This window comes from Schistocerca serialis, chromosome 7 (genome assembly GCF_023864345.2).
Source record: "Schistocerca serialis cubense isolate TAMUIC-IGC-003099 chromosome 7, iqSchSeri2.2, whole genome shotgun sequence".
NCBI lineage: Eukaryota > Metazoa > Arthropoda > Insecta > Orthoptera > Acrididae > Schistocerca > Schistocerca serialis.
In genome coordinates, this window is record NC_064644.1 from 389622960 (window position 1) to 389647773 (window position 24814).

The window sequence follows — 24814 nt, forward strand, 5'->3', positions numbered from 1 at the left end:
TTGGATAACACATATTAAGTACTGAATTTAATGATAAAAAAAGAAAATATTAAAAATAAAGCAAATCAAGTAGGTAGAGTGTAGTAGATGTCTAAAAATGAAGTTGACGGAAACTGAAAATGGCAAACCAAAAATGGGTAGCAGGGAGACATAAAGCTGTACGAGCATCCATGAGAAAGATACCTGCCACCCACAAGAGCACTAAAGAAATCTATGGAGAAAAGTGGAACTGATGTATGAATACCGAAAGCTTGCTGGAATGCCAGTATCAGGAAAAGAAGAAAGGCCAAAGGAAATGAAATGGAAGACAAGCACAGACAAAATGAAGATGAGTTGGTAACTGTGATGCTGTGAGATGGAAAGAGAAGAGGAAGAAGATGATGATTCGACAAGAGCATTGAAAGATATAATTCCAAACAAGGCACCTGGATTACACAAGATTTCCTCAGACTTATTGACATCCTTTGGGAAATATAACACGATAAAACTGTTCCATCGGTGTGCAAGATGTATGAGAAAGATGAAATAGCCTCAACTTCAAGGAGAATGTTCCAAAAAAGACATGTGCTGAAAGGTGTAAATATTACTAAACTATCAGTTTAATATATGAAGGTTACAAACTACTGACACAACTTTTTTTTTTACAGAAGATTGAAAAAACCAACCCAGGCTAACCTAATGGAAGATCAGTTTGGATTTCAGGGAAATGGAGGGAAACATGAGGCAATACTGGCCCTATGAATTTTGTTAGAAGATAGACTGAATAAAAGCAAAATCATTTTTATAACATTTGTAGGTATAGAAAAAGCTTTTGATATTATTGAATGGAAAAAAACTTTTTTAAATTCTGTTGATAGCAGGGATACAATACAAGGAACAAATGTTACCTACAAGTTTCACAGAATCCAGACTGCAGTTATATGGATCAACAGGCATAAAGAGAAAATGAAGTTGAGAAGAGAGAGAGACAACATTATAGCCTGTCCCAAATGTTAGTAAATCTGCAATTGGGCAAACAGTAAAGCATGCCAAGAAGAAATTTTAGAAGGGAATTAAGATTGAGAGAGAAGAAATAAACACTTTAAGGCTTGCCAATGACATTGTAATTCCACCAGAGAAGACAAAAATCTCAAGGAGAAGTTGAAAGGACTGGATAGTTCTTGTAAATAGAGTATAAGATGAACATTAACAAAAGTAAATACGGGTAATGCAATGTAATCAAGCAAAATCAGATGATGTTGAGGGAATTAGATTAGGAAATGAAACACTAAAAGTAGTAGATGACTTTTGCTATTTGAGGATCAAAATAACTGATGAGGGCTGAAGTAAAGGTGATATAAAATTGGATTGGCAAGAGAAATGTTTCCAAAAAACGAGGAATTTGTTAACCCAAATATAAATCTAAGTCTTCTGGAGTATTTTCTGTAGGTATTATATACTGAAATGTGGATGAGAAATATTTTAGACAAAAAGAGAATGAGACATAGAAGTGTGTTGGTTGATAGGATACATCATAAGCATCAAAGAATTGTCAATTTAGTAATGTAGAGAAGTATAACGCATAAAAACCTGAACAGGGAGACCAAGGTTGACTATAGAAAGCTGGTTCATTTGAAGTAACTATGCAGAGATGGAGGCTTGCACAGAGTAGATTAGTGTGGAGAGGTGCACAAACCAAGTCTTCGGACTGAAGGCCATAAAACAACAACAGGCTGTGATTTACAGTCAGTCCATTGAGTGTGATTGATAGTCATCAACACACATGCCAGATATCGTACATATTATCATATCATACAGACATCATAGTAAATACATGAAGTGCGTATTGGCCTTCCTCCTTACTTACCTGCTATTTACTTGAGGGGCTTCATTATCTGTCCAACACCAAAGCACCCAATAACCAACATATTCACCCTCAGTTTTCATCATGACTTAACAGTATAAGTGACCCACAGCCAAAAAATCTGACTGTTTTGGAACAAAGAATTTATATAGCTCAGACAATCATTGACAAAAGGCATTACTGGCTCTGGATGAACAATTTGGATATTGCTTCATATGTAACATCAGTTGAATATGTAAATATTTCAAGGCTTCATGGATTGCTAAATCTATGAAGAATACCACACTGCACTATGGTGGAGCCTGGTAAGTACATACAATACTGTGTATGGGAGACCCTCTCAGGCACCAACTGGGACAAAGGATTCGTTGCCATGTCTGTAACAGCTCCCCTGAGGAGGAAGCAACAACTGTATCCATGACTCCAAGACTGCAATGGTGCATATATTTAGTTCTTTTTTATGTGGCTTTGTTGCTATAATATTTTCATATAATCATTCAACAACTGATTTTCACTTTGTTCACTCAATTATTCCACCTTGTTGAACTCTTTTGTTGCTGTTGTTTCAGTTTTCCATTTGAAATTGTACACAAACACCTTTTCTGCCACATTTCACTAAATTTTCCAAATTCTCATTTGTTGATATGTCCTCTGTAATCTGATAAGTATTACAGTCAATGCATTTATTCCCCTCTCCTTCCTGATGAGGCAACAATTTGTTGCGAAAGCTTGAATTTTGTGTGTATGTTTGTGTTTGTTTGTGTGTCTATCGACCTGCCAGCGTTTTTGTTCAGTAAGTCACCTCATCTTTGTTTTTATATATCATTTTTCCCACGTGGAATGTTTCCTTCCATTATATTGATATCATTTATGTAATAATATATCTAAAAACAAAGATGATGTGACTTACCAAACGAAAGCGCTGGCAAGTCGATAGACACACAAACATACACACAAAATTCTAGCTTTCGCAACCAACGGTTGCTTCATCAGGAAAGAGGGAAGGAGAGGGAAAGACGGAAGGATATGGGTTTTAAGGGAGAGGGTCAGGAGTCATTCCAATCCCAGGAGTGGAAAGACTTACCTTAGGGGGCCTTTGAATATGTCTGCTTGTGTCTGTATATGTGTGGATGGATATGTGTGTGTGTGCGAGTGTATACCTATCCTTTTTTCCCCATAAGGTAAGTCTTTCCGCTCCCGGGATTGGAATGACTCCTTACCCTCTCCCTTAAAACCCACATCCTTCCGTCTTTCCCTCTCCTTCCCTCTTTCCTGACGAAGCAACCGTTGGTTGCGAAAGCTAGAATTTTGTGTGTATGTTTGTGTTTTTTTGTGTGTCTATCGACCTGCCAGCGCTTTCATTTGGTAAGTCGCATCATATTTGTTTTTAGATATATTTTTCCCACGTGGATTGTTTCCCTCTATTATATTCATATCATTTATGTAATAAAATACACTTCATAATTACTGGAAGGGAACCGTGAAATAATGCATACGTATTGCAGTAGTGTTATTTAGGAGCTATTAGAAAGTCAGACTGCAGGATTCTTCCATAAATTATCAAAGATTTATTCGATGATGTATATATTTCATAATTACTGGAAGGGAACTATGAAATAGTGCATATGTGTTGCAGCAGTGTTATTTAGGAGCTACTATAAAGTCAGACTGCAGGATTCTTCCATAAGTTATCAAAAATTTATTCGATGATGTATTATGTACAGATTATAATTATATTACAAACCGTGAAATTGAAAACATTGTACAAAGGAAGTAAAGTGCAAGCATAAAGGCAAAATTTGGAGACTTAAAATTGAAATGGCAACATTATCTCCTTTTCCATGAGAATATGGTTCTTTTCTTGTAAACCAATCTGTATCTTTATGGTTAGGCTTGACACATTGCCTGGTATATGTTTTTAAAAACTTCTTCTTATGAAAGATATATATATATATATATTTATTTATTTATTTCTTTATTTATTTATGTATGCAAATTTGGAGCACATGAAACCTCCCCCACCATAAAATATTAGAAAATGTTTTTGCTGTTTATTTTTGTGTGGCTGGTTTGTCTCAGATACACTGGTTTGTAAGAGAGAACACTATGCAATAGCAGTGTGTTTTTTGCCTATAGAGCTACAGAAGCTATGAAAATATGATATATGGATTTCAGAAGTTGTCAACCTGAAAACGAAGCAGATGAGTTTTGTGGCAAATTGTAGATGTACTCTTGATCTTGTGGAGTGAAAATAGACAACCCTCATTTTATAATTGTCCATAGGGCTATAATATTCCTCAAATCTTTTTTAAAAAGAAATTTTGTCTTTAGCTGAAAGATAAAATTTCTGTAATGTTCTATGCCAAATAATTTCACAGATAACTGATGCTAATCATGATACAAATGTTAGCTTCAAGATTTTTAATAGTCGTTGTTTTTAACTTGCATGTATTGTTAGCATCATTACTTTTGACATATTAACATACAATAAAGCACAATTTTATTGTATGCTTATATATCTCTACATAATTTATGGTTAGTTCACAAAATTTTGCATTCGTAAATAAATTTGAAATAGATTAGTTTGCACTCTGCATATTTTCTTATTGTATGTTGTATAAAAACAATCAAAACTGAAAAATTACTTATTTCAATGCAATTTTAAAGTTACTCTCCACTTTATTATTAAAAATACTTATGAAGACTCTGCCATGAGAAGAACTGTGGAGAGATGTCCTTGCAAACATCAGTAACAAGTTTGCCTAATTGAAACTATGCTTCAACACTGTGACTGCAGTGTTCACTAAGTTACATTCTACAATGCCATGTTTGTATAAGTGTGTGTGTGTGTGTGTGTGTGTGTGTGTGTATGTGTGAAAATAAATTCTGCCTTCATTCTGTATAAAATATATGAAGTGGAATCTTAAGATAGTAATTACTAGCTTCTCTCATCACCTTATTTAACATAATATTAACAGAAGATTTTTTCAACATTAAAATAAAACTGTAGCATGTGACATCTAACTACGGACAGAGGGACTTGATTAGTGATTGTGCTGAGAAGCTATAAACTTACTCTGTACCACATAACCTGCCTGGCGAAAGCAAATAACCTTCTGCTAGTTATAATAATAGCTAAGTATTAACAACAATGCTCAGATTATTCAAATGTGTTTCTCTGTCACTCATAAGATTATGCTACAAAGCACTTCCTTGAATGAGAAGATCTTTTATTTTCTCAAAATATATTCAACTTATAAAAAATGAGGCATCACAAGTGTTATTAGCATTCTAAAGGCTCATTTTCTGTGTGCTTGTTATGGTTATTTTGCATACAAAAGCAATGAAGAACAAAAGGTTTCTTACATTTTGAAATAGTTTGAGCAACAACTGTTTTTAAAGCCTGTTATTACACAATATTCCTTCCAGCAAATCGGCTTTGTGGTGTTCTCCCTTTGTCTCTCCCTACAAATCATGCTTACATACAAGCATCTGCAGCTACAGGCAAAACACACACACACACACACACACACACACACACACACACACACACACACACACACACGCATTAAAATGTTATCTCTCATTCTATCCCTCTCTCTCTCTCTCTCTCCACCACACCACACGCACACATGACTTGTGTGCACATGTGTGCATGGACACACACACACACACACACACACACACACACACACACACACTAGTAGTGATGGGGAAGAGGCAGGCAGAAATGTTTACAACTTGGTTCAGTATCCACTCACACGGCAACGAACTTCCAAAGAACCAATACTACACACACATAAAGGATTTGACATATTTCTCCAATGATGTTTCAGTGCAGATATGATTCCTTGGAATTTCTGGCAATGTGTAACATTTTTTGCTATTTACTTTTAGTCAAACTGTGTGTTAAAAAAATATTTAACAATATGAATAACATTTTATGGACATTAATTTGCACTAATATGACTAACTTCAACAAATGACACACTTGTCAGCCATGAATTTACAAAGCTCTAGGAAAGACTGAAGCTTTTTAGACAGGTGTCAGAGGTTAAGTTTTATGTTAATACACTGAGAGCAGTGACAACAAATATATAGTTTGCTTCAAATTAAAAATTTAACAACATCTGAATTAACGAGATTATTTAAATATAATAAAATACTCTTAAAATTAACCACTTGCAAGAGTTAATAAATTTCTGTAACAAAAAGTAGAGATGAATGTATAACTTTATTTCATATCTTTGTATATAAAACAAATTTTATTAATTAAGAAATGTTATCACATTTGTATAACCATTCTCTGGATTCTGAATCCAAATTTACTGCAACTTATAACATGTACTGTTATCCTTATTGTTTTGTTTATAAGGGTGGAAGAACTATATATTTTTGAACCATTGGTTGTAAAAAAATAGAACCAAATAATATTAACACCTTAAACAAAGAAGGAATTTGTACATAATAACAACATTTTGCTATGCAGTTGTGGTAAAATTATATAGATGGGAGCTGTGTGAGGATGTGCAGGCAGATGGTTTCTGCACAGACATGGGGAAGTATCTGTCACATGAAGATCCCACATACCTGCAAAACCACACTATAGCATCATTTGTAACCTAGTTTAAAGTCAATGCTACAAAAATTAGAAAATATGAAATTTTGCCATAAAATAATAAAAACTGATTAGATTCTGACAATGATTTAAACAATTTTATTTCATGAGTTTTAACAATGCAATGATATCTTTGTGTTGCCATTCCTGGGAAGCTGAATTTAAGTAGTAATCATTTATGGGCACTGTCATCAAATCTAAGTAGATATATAAAAAGAGTCTCAGGAAAATCAAATTTTTGTTATTGCATTTTGTATTTCAAATGTTTAAACAACTGCATCAAGAAAATGCAACTGTTACACTAAGAGATTTTAATATGTGATTTTTCTGATGACCTCAATTAAAAATATTCTGTAGAAAAGAAAAGAACACTCATACACACATTACTTAGCACAATAAGAGTTCTAAATTCATCACAGTTTTATACAACACAAAACGCGAATTGCTCAGCGTACAAAAAATGGGACGTAATCTGTATAGAACCCTACTTCACATCTGCTTGTGCTTTTCTCATTTGTGCAAATTAAATGGCGGCATCTGATGGGTGATAAATTATGTGAAATGCCGTTTTATTTTTAGAGTATTTATTGTGCAACAAGTTTAGAACTCTTATGTCAAACATTTCCGAAATTTTCCCCAAAGATAACGGAATGGAGAGAATCACAGTTCGACACTTTGGAACAAAAATATCTATGCTTTCATACGCGAGACGTATTCAAAATACCTTTGTGGATTCTGAAAGGAAGAATAGTGTATAAAAATAACAATCGAAAACACGGAACAGTTAGCACAAGAAGAAAACAGATTCTAACAACAACCACAGCTTACATGCTCTTCTCACCCTTAAAAAAACATGTTACAAGCAATTCATGCCGACTTCCTCTCTACAACTACACCGCCCGACACACCATGCGTTTCGGCGGTACTGTGAGAGGAAACTAAAACGATCTTTACAAAAATAACCAACATGTCGACATGTTCACGTGTTCGAAAGCTTGAATTTTACAAACAGATATATAACGTGGCACTGGCAATATGGAGGATGAATAAAAACTGTTTCCGCAAACGAAGCACACACGCGTCAAGTTCAGCCCATTTTAAAACTGTGAGAAGCTGGCGGCCCCTCCCGTGGCACGGCCGACCCCACTGGAGACGCCGGGGAGGCGGGGCGTCCGCGTGGGGGCGGCGGCGGCGGGCGGCGGAGGCGACGGCGGGGGCAGGGGCGGGGGCGGGGGGAGGGGCGGCCGTGCTCACACGTCCGTTGACCGCGACGTCACGCTGGGCGAGCGCGAATGAATGACGACACGGTGGCCGTTCTTGGTGACGAAGCCGTCGCTCTCGACAAGCACGGCTGTCTGTCGACGATCGTCGCTACCATCTGCGTCGATGTCGCCATCGCAGGGCACGGCGTCTGACTCATCACTGGGCCCACCGAGCCGCTGCTGTTTGTGCTTCCGCCATGCATTCTGGATGAGGCGCGCACAGTACTCTTCTCGCTGACGCCACAATGTCGATGAAACATGCTCGTAACCTGGCTGTCCCACTTTAACCTCAACCAGCTCTGCAGTCTCATCAATTGGGTTCCCTTTCCGCGCAAAGAAGTCCTTTGTGAGTGCGTCCAAAATATCTACGCAGTACATTAGGTCCCCTTTGCAGATTGGTATGTCCATTGACACTATCTTGTACTTATTTGGCTTGTGGATCTGCAATGGTGGCTCCAGCACATCAAAGAGATCAGATAACTGATCATAACGGATATACTGTGTACCATTGGGGTCAAATTGCTGCCATATTTCATAGTACATGTCATAGTCATCATCTGTGAGACCTTCCTGGACGTCTTCTGTTGCCTGAAAAACATTGAATATCTTATTAGCTGTAGCTCAATTTTCTCTGATGACAGCAGTCACAAAACTAATGAAATCATACATAATTTATTACAAACACATAAAAATGAATATGGCTGTCATCTTTCAACTATTATAAAAATAAAAATAAAAATAATACTTTTGAATGAGCATGTACACGGACTAGTACAGTGAGAACAGAAACTATAGCCACAAATTCAGAAGTTGCCATCTCACAGGAAAATGAATAAAATTTTTCATTTCAACTTACATCCATAAATATGTACATGTTTGGTGATAGATAATAACACAGTTAATCAAAAATTGCAGAATGACTTTGAAGTACAAGTAGTCAAGTGTTGCTACCTAATGGTCCAATGTCCATGACTGGGCCAAAGCAAGATGAAATTAATCTAGTCAAGGAAACTGACATGGTGGAGAGACCACACAGATCTACTGAGAATGTTATTGCTCCAGTGTATTCCAACCAAATACCAAAGCTTTTGCTACTATTTTTATATCTTTGTGTGAGACAGAGTTGTGTGATGGCAGAGCAAACTAAGTAAAATTCAAAAACTTGAAGCAAGCACTTCTTCACAGTTAACACCTCATCCTGCTCTAGAAATGAATACTAAATCTTTATGTTCCTATAATTCATCATACTCCCTCCAGAACCAACCTGCAGTGAATTGCACAGCAATTGAGGGGATAACAGCACGGCCATCTATTATATAAAATATAAATTTGTAGATATAACTTCCTATGAACATTTTTGTTTCTTTCTTTAGAAGTATTATTATGAAATTTATCTATTTAGTTACATTTTTTCCTTTAAATAAAAATTTTGACACTGATTTTTCAACTGCCTTTGTAGAATGTGAACTTCCACAGCCACCTGTTTCAGGTCGTTATGCTATGAACGAAAGAATTTCTTGGAGAAAGTGAACATTGCATCCCCAGTTGAGAAAAGACAATTTCAAGGGGGGTTGTATCTTTTATGAAAGTCCAATGCACACACTGGCTCACAACTGACTGTGTACAGCCACATGTTTAAAAACTCAAGCCCAACTGGCCATTGTTGAAACTATTGTTTGCCAGTCCTACTGCCCTACAGTCGAACACTATCATGTATCTTTTTTATCGATGGAGTCCATTTCCCATTCAGTTTTACACCTTTCTCTGTACAATTAAGATTGTGGCAATAATGAAAGCACCACTGCTTTATGCAGTGCAACACATCATTACCTAGGGTTCTGGGGAGTCCCAACATTTGCAGTAAGGATGAATTGGAGCATCCTTGGTATCCTTCCAAATTCAAGCTCAAAAAGAAATTCTTTGCAGGCACCTTGAGTGTAAATAAAAATTGGTAAACAGAAAGGACTTGCAATTCTCTTTGATAAGCATGAAATACAAAGCAGTACAAGAAACCACTTTTTGGATGAAAATGTTACAAAAGCCAAAAACCACATAATCTTTAAGTGCAAACCAGCAATAAAAATTATGACAGGCATGCCAATACTTGGTACCACCTTATACATTCATAAAAATTTTGTAGGTAACATTACAGGATTCAAATCCAGTTCGGAAAGACAGTCTCTCTCTCATTGTGAAATGCAAAAAGAAACAATATACTTTGTTAATTGCCATGCTCCAAATACTGATTACAATCAGAAAAATCCAAGTAAAGTAGAATCATTCTGGGAACTTTTGGAAGACAAAATATCAAAAATTCCAAACTCACATGTTGTGATACTACTGGGGGATTTTAAAACACAAATAGAGAGGGGAAAAAACTTTTCGAAAAATAGTAGCAGAACATACAGCCCCTAAAAGGGATGAATAGAGATGGCACACAACTAATTAATCTCTGTAAAAAATTTCACTTGAAGTTAATGTCTGCCTCCTTCAAAAAATTGCAAAGAAAATAAAAAACGTGGCTATCTCCAAATACAACACTAGGAGAGTTCCAATTACATAATGTGCTATTTCTGAAGGCAATATTAAAGAATTCATGAATGTAAAAGTAACAAGAAACAGGGGATTTGCAATTCCTGATTACTAAATATTACCTGCTTAAAATTAAACTGAAACTTCTCCCTAGTAAAAACCAAAAAAAGACAGCAAAAATTGATTAAACAAAACACAGACAGGTTCAACATCATAAAAGAGGCAAAAAATCATTTTTAAGAAGAAATTAAAAGAGACCTAAATCAGGGAAATGGGAAGACTTACCCAAATAAATCAAAAGGACAGCAAAGAATGTATTTGGATCAACAAAAATGAAGAAGAAAGTCTGGTGGGATGAAATCTATCAAAGAGCAGTTGCAGAAAGAACAAAACAGTGGAAAATTTGGAAATTTTCTGGAAAGACTGAGAACCGTGATGAATTGAAAATGCAAAGGAAAGAAACAGAAAAAATAATAAAAACTGCTAAATGATCTTTCGAGAAGTCACAACTTCCAGACATACAAAACAGCTTTGTTAAAAATAGCTCCCAGAATTTCTACCAGGTGATTAAAAATCATCTAAAGGTCTATCAAGCTCCAAGTATCTGCTTCAGAGTTGAAAACGTTAAAATAAGCCTAAGCATTACCCAGAACTGTGAAATACTGAGAAAGTACTCTTAACAATTCTTGAACTGTGAAGAACCTAACTGTAAGCTGGAACTTCCAGATCTTCACAAACACACAGTAGATCCACCACCTACAGCTGAAGAAATTAAAAAAGCAATAAGTATCCTGAAAAACAACAAGCCCAGAGGAGAAGACTGTACTGCAGCTGAACTCATAAAATAATCTCAACCAAAAATTATAACTAACCTTCAGATCATGTTTGAAGAAATGTTAGAAATGGAGAAGATTCCAAAAGATTGGAAAGTGGCACTTTTCCATCCTTTGCACAAGAAAGGTGATAAATATGACATAACTACAGAGGTGTATCTCTTGCCAGTGGGTTTTATAACAATAATATTACTCAACAAGTTAAAAGCAACACTTAATAGTCATTTGGGAGAATATCACAGTGGCTTTAGAAAGGGTAGAGCTTGCTCAGAACAGATTTTTGCATTTGAAGCCCATAATACGTCACCGTCTTACAAACTCTAAAGACACAGTTGTAAAATTCATAGATTTTAAAAAGGCATTTGATTTGGTTGATAGGGTAACACTAGATAAAGTGGTCCAAGAATTTGGCATTAAATCTAAACTAGCAAACCTTATTCACGAAATGCTAACAGACACCAAATCAAAAGTATAGTTTTGGGGTGAAATATCTAAGGCATTCAAATTAAAAACAGGTGTACGATAAGATGATAGCCTGTTTCCGCTCCTCTTCATCTGTGTCCTAGAGAAAATAATAAGAGAATGGAAACAAAAACTAAAAGAACGTAAGCTATTAACAATAAGAGTAGGACGAGAACAAAGGTATTGAAATTCACTGTGTAGCATTTGTGGATGATTTTGCCATTCTTTAGGAAAACCTAACAAATGCAAGAATACAAATCAGTATATGGACAAAAAAAAAGTTTAAGAATTTCTGTAGAAACACAGAATTTATGAAAAACATACAAAATGATCCAAAAATCCTAGTAACAGATTTTGGGCAGATAAAGAGGTTTAATAGATATAAATATTTGGGAGAAATGGCTCCAGAAAATGGATTAGAATAATTGACTGTTGAAGAGAAAGTATGTAAAATGGAGAGAGCAAATGGTATAACCAGGAACATTTACAATAAAAGGTTTCCATCTAAAAATTTGAAAATATAGCACTACAACAAAGTAGTAAAACAAGAATGTCTTTATTCAAGTGAATGTTTAGCACTGAATTACAAATTACTCAAACTTGAAATCCTAGAAAGAAGAATCATGAAAATGGTATGGAAATTAAGGAATATTGAAGAAGTATATTGCAACATAGAAAACATAAATGAAATGCAATGGAAAAGGGAACTGCTATTTTTTGGATGTTTATACAGAACAAACAGCAACACATTAACCAAACGGATTTTTAAATATCTTTGGGATAAGAAAACAACAACAGCCTGGATTCAAGAAGTTAGGAAACATTTGGAAATAAGCAACATAAGTGAAAAAATGCAACAGAAAGAGAGACTTTTAAGAAGAAAGTGTTAAAAAGTTCCAAGGCACGAGGTAGAAGAAGACAGACTCACAATGGTCTGAGGAGAGAAAAAGGATATGTAGTGAGAAAATGATAGAATATTGGAGGAAGAAGAAAGAATAAAAAAGGAGGGAGCATTGAAATTGGCACATGGTCCTTAGATGACACAAACACAAAAAGAAAAAGGAGAAGAAGAAAATTCCTGGATGGAGAAATGTGTAAAATTTTTATTGGCTTTCTTTTATTTTACAGTTAAAATTATTGTTGATTTTAATAATCTCAACTGCCTCTCTGTATAGAGTATTGTAGAATCTGCTCATGGAAGCTAGAGCCTGAGTTTTATCAAATAGAATGTGATCATCTCCTGGGTGCAAAGAGTGTTCTGTAACAGTAGATCCATCTATTTCTTCCCATGTGCAGTCCCCCCCACCAGGTTCTTCTAAATGTTTTTCCGTCGATCTTTTTGTACTCATGTACACATTTCCACAAATACACAGTATCCTGTAAATTCCTAATTTTTCCAATAGTTTGTGAGGACCCGTGACCCACCTTAAGTACTTTTTGGAGGGGGAGGGGGGGGGGGGTGGTTTTATAAATTACAGTGACATTCTGTTCCTTGAAGGAAAAGCAAGGATTTACAGAATGGTATGTAGTTATTTCCATACACTGGTACTGCAAAAAGAATGTGGAATAATGACTAGGAGAAAAGAAGGACAATTATACAAGGGAAGAAACAGAAGAAAGCTGTGTTAGGGAACACATTTTGTAGCCCCAAGAGACCATCAAATTTGATTTGATAAGTCTAAGGTCCTGGATGCCACAAGAAGATATTACAATAGGACATACGCTGATTATTTAATAACAGTAACTTTAATTGGAAAGAGAAGCACATGAGACTCAATAGTATCTGGTTTCTGGTCCTGAAATGGTGTGTACCAGTCTTCCACCAAGGGTGACAGCAATACTGGATGACAGCAACCAACAATAGTCAACTACACTCAGAGTTTTGAAAATATATGACATAATGCCTCTGCATGTAAGTCAGTAGTGAGCCAGGTCACATTTTGGGACCTTTGTAGTAGTTGCAGCCCTCCTTGAAGTTGTTCTCAGCAGATAGGGAGAAATAATCAGTTTTCTTCATGTAATTCTTTCATTCACAGCATAATAGTCTAGAATATTTTAATAAAAGTCAACTGCCTGTATTTCTTAATCTTGAGAAACAAAGCCATATTGACACAACACCCTAAAATAGTATGTACAGGTTTAACAAAAACTTCATTTCCCAAATGGCACCAGAATAGATCAATACAGCAAGACAATACACTGCAATAGGACAGAAGTGGATATGGAGAAGCAATATGGTAAGATATGTATAAAATAGTCAGACAGCTAAAAAACAAATATTAAAATGATAGGGTAATCCACAATAATAATTGATAAAATGCTTAGCTGTGATAGATAAACCAGTTATATATCTAATCAATTGTAACATTAAAGAGGGCACCTTCCACGGCACACTAAAACACAGCACACACAAAAAAGGATCAAATTTGGAAGTCCCTAATTACAGTCTGATGTAACTGATTCCCACATGCAGTATTATTTTTGACTCAGTTACACAGACTCTTCTTAATGTTTTCTTCACAAGAAGCTTTCTACTTGCAGAAATTCCACATCATTTTAGTAAAGGTCGCAGTACTTTTTCACTGACACTGTTAAAATTTACCAGCCTAGTAAAGAAACTGTGATGCAATAGTAACTTTGTAGAGTGGTACAGGCATGACTGGTGAATACCATTCTGTGGCTTTCAGGGAAACTGGCATCTTTATTTTCCTCACCATTCCAGGTATGTCAAAGGATAGGCTTGTTACTATACTATCTGTATGTTAATTTGTGTTTTTCAGAGACGAAAGAGTGATGTTTTGATTGGCTGAGTAGATCATGTATCCTATGTTCTGATTTTGTGCTAAGACTGGTTGACAGAAGCAAATCAAGCAGCTGCCATCTCAATTTAAATGCTTTCAAACATGTTGTATTTGATGGTTTGTATATTTATACTTATGTACTACAAAAATATTCAGATTGAATGGCACACCCCATTAAATGTCTGCCCAAAACACACAGTTAAAGTATGATTTATTGTGTTCAAGTGACTATGGTATATACAACTGTTACTGTAAATTGTACTTCTCATGAGGCTCTTCATTTTTAAATTTGTGTATTTTCTTAAATTATTTAATGAGAATATCATATTTCAATTGATGACTTATGTAATTAAAAGTTGCATGTCAAGGTTTTGCTTTTGAACATTAGTTCTAACGTAGTGTCTATGTGACCTCTGTGAACACAAGCCAGCTAGCCACTGTTCTTCTATGTTGCTTCAGCTAGCCACTGGTCTTACATGTTGCTTGAACTTTTCTGGTCCAAGATGTTCAGTTTCCTGGCTATGAAGATTTATACTTGTCACAGAGAAATGGGGGTTTGTGTAACATCTCATTATCTGGCATGTATGTGTGCTTTTCTGTGGCTACTGTCTGTGGTTGGGTTGGGTTGGTTGGTTGGTTTGGAGAGTAAAGGGGCCAAACTACAGGGTCATCAGTCCCTTTGTCTGTGATAGTGTCAGCTTCTGGGGGAAGGAGGCTTTCTTCAGCTTGGAGCTGATGAGGTAGTTTTTCCCTAACACTCAGAAATGAATAGTTGCAGTAGCATTAGAATCTGGTACATGGTGAAATTCTTTCCCCATCCCTTTGCGGAGAGCTTGTAGTAGTGGGGACAGGGAGCAGCAACTTACAGATGTGCTGTAAGTTGGATTCTGATTGGCTGGAAGAGCTAAATTTTAAATAAATTCATGGAGTGGCTTGGAGCTTGTGAAATTGAAAGAGTTGGCCAGCAGCCCTCGTAGAGTGTCAAAGTTGAGTGCCCTCTGGGGCAGTGGTCACAATTTTTGTTGTGTGTTTCTGAAGGTGATCCTTTGTGATCAACCAAGTTAAGAAGTGAAATGGAGAAGACTGAGAGCATGTGAAATTTGTTCCAGGGAAGAGGCAAGGAATTCTGCTTAGGCACTTTCCTGTTTTCCTTGGCAAGTGTTGCAAATTAGTGAGCATGGACTTGTTTCATAAAAATAGACATCAGAGCAGAGGATGGAGCCATTAACTAGATGGTGTCGGATAAAGGTGTTGTAATGGAGCCATAAATGGATGGAGGTAGTGTTGGATAAAAGTGTTGTACTTGCTAGGGTTAATTCATGCCAGTAATTTTCATGTATTTACATGCAAAGCTGAGTGTGATATTTTTGTGTAATCCTTGCCTTACTGACATTGAACTGTAGTGCAGTTTTGCTGTCATGTTGATTATCAAAGAGGGTTAATTGTAGCCAGTTGGAGGTGATGTCTAGAACTGTTAGTGATGAACATATTACTGTCGAGTAGTCAGATCTCAGAACATTCCCTGAAAATGTTTAGATGGCTGCAGAGCTTTTAATTGTTGATTCAGATTTGTGAGATGTTAAACCCTGTCTTGTGGGTCAACCCTTATTTAAAGAGATTTTAAATATGTGTCAATGTAAATAATTAACCCAAGTCCACTAATACATTTTGTGCAATGCTATGGAACTTCCAAAGAATGGACCAAAGGAATGTTTCACAACCAGCAGAGATTGTATTGTTTGTGTCATCTTCAGTCTGAATACTGACTTGATGCAGCTATCCAGGCTAGTCCATCCTGTGAAAGTGTTTTCATATCTGCCTTACTAATGTATCCTACACTTATTTCTCTGGCAGCTCGGACTAGAATGCAATTGTCAAGTAGAATGGAAGAAGCAGTCTGGAGGGGGACAGGATAGCAGGGTACATGTGAGGGGAGAGGAAAGCACTGTCTGGTGGGCCAGGTACTAGATTTCGAACAGGTGCAGTGTCCAGAAGTTGTGAGGCAGGGAGGTGTGGCACGGAGTAAGGAAAATGGGGAGTGAAAAAAACTAAGTCTCCATCCTGTTTCTTAAATGCTGCATAAATCATGGAATCTCCCCCAAGGACCTAATCATAAAAATTTCTTTCTCTGGATCCCACAAACAAGGGATCTGACTCTCCCATTTGAGATATCTGAATTAAACAAGGCTATTAAGGGGAGTAAAACTGGTAAAGCATCTGGTCTAGATGACATCCGTATGGAGCAAATCAAGAATTTCAGCCCAGAAACAAGAAAGTGGATCCTACAGCTTTTCAACAACTGCATGAACCACTGCCAAATACCAAAGATCTGGCGAAAGAGCAGGGCGATAGCTCTTCTGAAACCTGGAAAGGAAGCAAATCATCCCAAGAATTTCAGCCCAGTTAGCCTTTTGAGTCACCTTTATAAACTGTTCGAACGTATGATTCTGAATAGAATCCTTCCAGTAATAGACCCTCTTCTCATAGCTGAACAAGCAGGATTTCGACCAAACAGAAGCTGCACAGGACAGCTTTTGAATCTCACTCAGTTTATAGAGGATGGCTTTGAAACCCATCAAGTAACGGGCGTGGTCTTCGTGGATCTCACAGCAGCGTATGATACTTTCCACCATCGGTTACTCCATGCAAAATTATACGATATGGTCAAGAACGCCCACCTCGTTAGACTACTCAGCACCCTCCTCCAAAACCACAGGTTTTTTGTTGAATTTCAAGGGCAACGCAGTCGCTGGAGAGTGCAGAAAAATGGTCTATCTCATGGGAGCATCTTGGCTCCACTTCTCTTCAACATTTATACCAACAACCAGCCATTGACCCCAGGAACAAGGAGATTCTTATATGCAGATGACCTAGCTCTTGCTACGCACAGCTCATGCTTTGAAAGAGTGGAAAGAAACCTGACAACAGCACTTAGAACACTGTCAAGCTACTACAATCAGAACCAACTCAGACCAAACTCTTCAAAGACACAAGTGTGTGCCTTTCATTTAAGGAACAGGGAAGCTAATCGTGAACTACATATTGCATGGTCAGGCATCCAACTCCAGCATCATCACGCACCTAAATACTTGGGAGTCACTCTCGATAGAACTCTGACATTTAAAACTCACTGCAAGAACACCAAAATGAAAATCTCCGCTCGAAACAACTTAATTCGCAAACTAGTGGGGACACAGTGGGGATCACATCCAAAAACTATTTGCTGTTCTGCAATGGCACTGTGCTTTTCTACTGCTGAATACGCTTCTCCAGTCTGGTACAGGTCATCTCATGCCAGACAAGTAGACACTGCTCTCAGCGAAACCTGCAGGTTGATCACAGGTTGCTTAAGACCTATCCTAACTGATAAGCTCTACTGCCTGGGTGGAATAGCGCCACCATGGGTACGCAGAACAGTGGCTGCCAACAAGGAGAGACTGAAAGTGGAACAGGATAGTGCCCATCCACTGCACGGACATAATCCACCACAGCAAAGGCTGAGATCGTGAAAGAACTTCCTGAGAACATCCGAGAAGCTCACCATTTCACCAGAGAAGGCAAGGGTGGAGTTATGGAAGAAGTCGACGCCTCAACTGCAGATGCCAGAAGCTGAAGAACTACCACCTGGACACAACGAGAGCTGGACAATCCAGAGACAACCTGAAGAGGTGGGGCTTCATAACAGAAGATACGCCCTGTGATTGTGGACAAGAACAAGCCACAAGCCACATACTCCAGTGCCTTTTGTGCCCTACATCCTGCACGAAGATTGATCTTGCCACTCCAAGCACCTGAGAATACTCCTCCTTTCACAATGACCTTCACATTTTCATATTCTGCCAGTCCCTAGCCCTCACAAACCTCGTACTCCAAAATCATCTTCATGGTACAGGCATCAAGGAATGCGTCTGCTCCCTCCACAAGATACTCCTACTGTGCAATCCCTGCTACATACATCTCTGAAACTGAACCCCTTGCTCTCCAGTATCTGGAGCAATCCAGATACCACCTTCATAAATTAACCAAACTGTTGACATCCTAATGCCTCAAGGCACCACTATCCTACCCAGAGTGTACCTCATCCTCAAACCCTCACAGCACCCAAACCCTGCCTAGCTAATCTTTTAAGCTCGCCACATCTCCAAAAACTCCCTACCAACATTCCATCAAATCCAGAGCTGAAAAATTCCCATAACACTGTTGTTAATCTTTCCACCAAAACTCTCAACCCCACAGAAATTTCAGTCATATCCAAAGGCCTCACCTTTGCCCTACACCCAAATTTAACCACACTAGATTTGTCAAAGACCTACTTTCTTCCTCCCGATCTCTGCAATGGAAACACTTCTTTGCCATCAATCCCTCCAGCCAAAGTCAACCTAACCCCAACACTGAACTCTGCCTCTCTCAGTTCATACCACCATCCAACTGTAATCCTAACCCCTCCTAACCTTCCAGGAACTCCTTACCTCCAACTTGGCCTCACCATCCTTCCTCACATACATTCCTCAGAACAGCAACCTTACAGCAGAATAAAGGAAAGCCACGCACAACCTCAAAACAAATCCTGACCTAACCATCCTACCCGCAGACAAAGGTTCCATCACTGTTGCTACGAACCACAGTGACTACCTAGCAGAAAGCCTCTGCCAGTTATTTAATGCCTCCACCTATCAACTCTACCAGAGTGATCCCATCCCAGAAGTCCAACGTAACCTCCAATCCCTGCTTAAGCCTTAGACCCTTCCCAGAACCTTTCCCCTGAACTCATTTCCCTGCTCACCCCTATGATACCCCACACCCCCACCTTCTACATACTCCCCAAAATCCACAAATCCAACATCTTCGACACTTCATTGATCAACATCTCCAACCAACTGCCCATAATATAGCCACCAACGTCAACATGCTAGCCACTTCCTTCACTGACTGTCCACCAATACCACGCTTTCAGCTCCTGGATCCCTACTCATCACTTTCAATACCATTTCCCTAAACACCAACATTCATCATGCACATGATCTTTCTACTACTGAATACTATCCTTTCCAACAACCTTCAGACTCCAAACACACTACCTCATTCCTTGTATACCTTACTAGCTTTCTCATAACTCACAACTACTTCTCCTTTGAAGGGAGGATATACACAAACAAATCAGTGGCACAACAATGGGCACCCAAGTGGCACCCTACTACGCCAAACTGCTTGGGGGCTGTCTAGAGGAGACGTTCCCAGTGTCCCAAAACGCCCAACCCCTAGTCTGGTTCAGTTTCATTGATGAGATCTTCATGATCTGGACTCAAGGCCACCAAGATACCCTATTTTTATTCCTTCACTACCTCAACACCTATCACATCCACATCACCTGGTCCTCCTCAATGTACAGTGCCACCTTTCTCGATACTGACCTCCTCCTCTTTGATGGCTCTGTCTGCACCTCTGCCCACATGAAACCCACTAACCACCAACAGTACCTGCATTCTGACAGCTGTCACTCCTTTCAAACCAAAAAACCACTCCCATACAGTCTGGCCAACCAGGGACAGCGTACCTGCCGTGACAAAAACTCCCTTTCTCAGTATGCTTAGGGTCTCACCATGGCCTTCACAGACAGGCACTATCCCCAAAAGACCTAGTCTATAAATAGATCTCCCATGCAATTTCCCCTCACACACCCAACTCTCCCACCACCCCCAAGAATCAGCCACAGCACAGCACATCTTGGCACAGTGTTACACTGTCCGGGTTATCTGGATACTTCCCACTGACACCAACCTATCAGAACTGCAGAGATGGGAACTTGCCCTTCAATATATTCTCTCTTCCCGTTACCCACCAGGCCTCAACTCAATTTCAAGTTGCCGCCCCTCGTACCTCACCTGTCATTCAACAACATCTTTGCCTCTGTACTTCCGCCTCGACTGACATCTCTGCCCAACCTCTTTGCATTTACATATGTCTGCCTGTGTCTGTATATGTGCGGATGGATATGTGTGTATGTGTGTGCGCGAGTGTATACCTGTCCTTTTTTCCCCCTGAGGTAAGTCTTTCTGCTCCCAGGATTGGAATGACTCCTTACCCTCTCCCTTAAAACCCACATCTTTTCACCTTTCCCTCTCCTTCCCTCTTTCCTGGCGAAGCAACCTTGGGTTGCAAAAGCTTGAAATTTGTGTGTGTGTTTGTGTGTTTTTTATTGTGTCTATCAACATACCATTGCTTTCTCGTTTGGTAAGTTACAGCATCTTTGTTTTTTATATATCTTAGGATCTTTAGTCGACTGTCATGTTGTGGTTTTTCTGAGAATTCAAGCCACTCCATCAATGAATATCTTCACAAGGATTATAGCTCATAACTCTGTCTGCATTAGAATTGTACAATATCCATGTATCGGACTCTTTCCACATCCCAGAGACTCCTCCCCAAGGGATCCATGGAAAACGATAAATGTAATGTAACAAATGTGACTCATTCTGGTGAGACATCAGAAAAAATACTAAATGACCATAGGCTGAAGGTCCCGTGATGAGCATCAACAAATGAAACACCATGATGTGGCCATGGAAACCCAACGATTTTACTCATCAATGTACGGATCATATATTATCATTTGCCCTGACAATCCAAAAAACACATTTTACTCAGATGGGTATCAATGTTGTGTGTGCATAAAATCATAAAACAATAAATTACTTACAATTCCACATCACTAAGTTACAGAAATAACTAAATGTCTTAAACTTATATAGTTCTCTAATTACTTTAACTGTAATATCTCATCTTTGTCTACCTGCATAATCATGACTCTTCAGTAACTTAAAAAAAAGAAGACAGGTTTTGTAAGTTCATACCTGTGAGTAATTTTCTAAGATGACTGCTATGTACATGTTGATGACGATGAGGAAACTAATTACAAGGTATGACAGGAGAAAAGCAATGCCTACAGTAGCTGAGCCACAATTTCCAGGATAGCCAATTTCACTGTTGGGCTTGTTGCAGTTTTCCTCATTAATAATTCCATCTAGTACACCATCCCATCCAGCAGATGTTGACATCTGAACACAGAGTACAGTATGATAATTGTTACAGATAAAAGCAATTATTCACTGAGTAGAAATAATCATGTAACATTATATAAAGTTTGTAAAAATCTTAACAAAATTAAGCAACAATAACAAAAAAATCTAAAAAATGAAATAAAAAATATCTTTTCATCATGAAATCTACTTTATTAAAATTACACACACACACACACACACACACACACACACACACACACACACACACAGTAGTGGAAAGACAATGGTCAATATAAATAATGGAAGAAGAAATTGTAAAAACTCATTGTATATTGCACATAAACAAGACTGAGAAAGTTGCTGGTCTTTCAGTCAACTCCTTTTTCAGAATCAACAGAATACACTTAAGCCTGCATTGCTAAAATGCCTTGGCTGACTAAACCGTGCTATCACTGCAGTTACATTGGGGTTAGGGGTTGTGTCCAGTGGAGTGGATGATTGGAGAAGGGAGGTGGGGATTGGGAGGGAGGGTCGGGGATCTTCCTGGTTGTTAACCCCCACATTCATAACTTCTTCATAAAATCCTCTGTACATATCACACTCACTAATCATCTATAGTACCAGCATTCTGATAGCAGCCACCCCTTCCTTACTAAAATCTCTCTCTCACATAGCCTGATCACTAGTGCATGGTGTATCTGCAGTGAAAAGCAATTCTTGGCATTATATGTTGAAAGTACTATTAAGGCCCTTCCACACATGCACTTCTCCCGCCTTCCACCACAAACCCAAAATTGGAACAACTTAAACATATTCTTTGTTGAAAGGGTGGTATTTTGTTGTGGCATGGGACAGGTGGTTTGATGTGTTTCTGGTAATGGTTTTCTTTCAACTTTGGAACAGATGCAGTACATATTTATTGGATGGCAACTATCTTCAGTGGTCACTGTCTTGTGTTTTGTATAAACATGTTGGAATAAAATCTTTTTATTTGAAACAGTGGATTGTACTAAACATACAAACAGATCTGAGTGAGGTTAATGTGGACTCTGCACCAGCAATGAAGACAGGTTACTAATGGACATGAATTTAGATGTGGTCATAAAAGCATTGCAGGTTTCTCAAGTTCAGCATCTCTGAGGTTTTTTCCTTAAAAATGTGTCAGTAAAATTCAGGGTATTTCAACAGATGATTGTAATATCAAGATTAGAGAGAATATTTGATGGTAGAGATGTCAGCCAAATGTCCATATAGAAACCCTAAATGAAATTTTTCAATCAGAGTAGCTGAATGCGTATTTGTTGTCATTCTTGTTGACTCCAGATCAATGGGGGTAAAGAAAGAACATTTAAAAATCAAGTTTTGAGACACAGTATTACAATCTGAAGAGCTTCTTGCATCTTCGTGTTACTATAAACATAAAACAGCTCTATCATTAGGCTTAAGACACATATCTGGAACAAAAAAGTGGGCCAGAAAAGACAAAGTGAAAACAGTTTTGTTGGCAGGAAGCAACCACATTATTATAAAAAAATGTGCTTTTGCAACAAGAAAATCTGTGTAGTCATACATTGACCACCATGATGGCAATGTTCTCCAGCTGTGCTACAAAATAGTTCACCACCCAACACATTACCCACATTTTACCACAAGTAAATTTTGTCTGTCCCCTAATTTAATATAATGGCTTGAAAGAAAACGTTTTTTCATGTAATTCAAAGGTTATCTGTGCTGTAAAATGTAGAACTGGAAAAAGATTCCTGTACGGAGGTAATGAAAACAAATGAATGTTACTGGATCAAATACACTGAGCTTATTGGAAATTAAGTTCAAAGTTAAATTTTCATTACACTAATAAAGAAATAAACAATATAAAACTAGAAAACCAACAGATAAAAGACAGAATCAACGGGTCATCAAAAACAGAAACCTTACATCATTTGACATTAGTTCCATATGCTTGTACAGACCAGCAGAAGCAACAATTCTTGAACATGTTAGGCATATAAACAATAAATATTAGCTAACATCATGGTCAATAGCGAACACAGCTATTTTATGATCAGCAATCACTTATATATTAAAAAAGTTCTGCTTAACATTGTCATGAACCTTACTGGAAACCAAAGACAAAATGCTGATACAGAAGCAAAAACTACTGGAGTTTCACTTAGTAAGCAACAAATTGAGTGTGTAATGGCAACAATTAACCACAGATCACTTAATTTTATATCTAATAATGCAAACATCAAGCACACTTAGAGATAAAATACTGAAAACGATAAGTACCATAAACATTATTTTCTCACCATGATGCTGCTAATGAATAGCCCTTCAAATTCTGTACAAATCATTTGATTAGTGCTTACAGGAAGTGTTGTAATGCACCTGACTGCCTGTCAGGTGAAATAGAGATTGCAAGGTATACGGTTTTACATGAAGAGAACTTAATCAGGTGTATGGTATGTGAATATGTGCACCTCAATGAGAAAACACGAATGCACTGGTTGAAGGACTAGTTTTAGAGAAACTCAATGTGTATAGTGTATGGCAAGTGCATTTTGAAAGATTTAAAACATTACAGCTACAAAATTACTATGAAATGTTGTCTTATGCAAGGTGCAGTTATCATCTTCCTAGGGTTCTGTACCTCAGTCAGTAAAAATGGAACACTTGTAGGATCACTATGCTCTCCATCTGTCTCAATGTCTGTCTTTCTGTCTGACTGTTAAGACCCCCTTTCCTCAGAAATAGGCAGAAGTATCAAGTTCAAATTTATGTCATTTCCTAAGATCTAAGGTCCCTTGGCGGTGCAAAAAATTTAAGCTTCTAAGTCAACAGACTAAAAATATATGGCCATATATGTCACATATTTCGATACTCACAAACTCATTCATCAAAACCTTTATATTAACCATATCTATAACATATTGGGCCTGGTGGTCTAGCAGTAAGGCATGTGCCTGAAAACTGAGAGGTCACATGATCAAATCTTGGTCAGAACATGATTTTTTCATTCTTCGTTTTAACCTAGCCTTCACCTCTTAATGACTTGAGGAGTTTCCAGAAACAACGCATTGTTCCGGTCCCATATTAAAATGTAGGTCCCCTTTCCCAGGCTGGATAACAGGGGTTGGTTACAGATGCACAAGTCACTGAAGTAGCATTCCATAAATAATGGGGACTAGCCAGTTGAGCCACGTTAAATTGTTACTACTATCTACATACATAATTAAGTTTGTTTGGAACCCTCAGAGTGTGAATCCTATTCTCACTTGTTGAGGTTTCTTTTATTCTACCTTAAAATATTTTAGCACTTTCTATGTTACGTTCAGTCAATAATTCTTTATTGATGTACAAATTCTTTATTGCTCAAAAAACTGTTAATTTGTGACTTTTCTGTATGTTTATAATATTACCAAAAGAAATCACTGGCAGGTTGAT

At 37.8% G+C, this 24814-nt stretch overlaps 1 protein-coding gene across 1 annotated transcript in view; it reads right to left on the minus strand.

Moving 5' to 3' along the window:
- Window positions 1-5352: 5352 nt before the first annotated feature.
- Window positions 5353-24814, minus strand: part of LOC126412041 (sodium channel protein para) — a 903820-nt gene continuing 884358 nt past the window's right edge. The window contains exons 35-36 of the mRNA XM_050081417.1: window positions 21203-21406; window positions 5353-8311 (exon numbers count right to left, since the gene is read on the minus strand). Coding sequence (XP_049937374.1) covers window positions 7712-8311; window positions 21203-21406 — 804 coding nt within the window. The 3' untranslated portion in view covers window positions 5353-7711. The remainder of the gene's footprint in view (window positions 8312-21202; window positions 21407-24814) is intronic.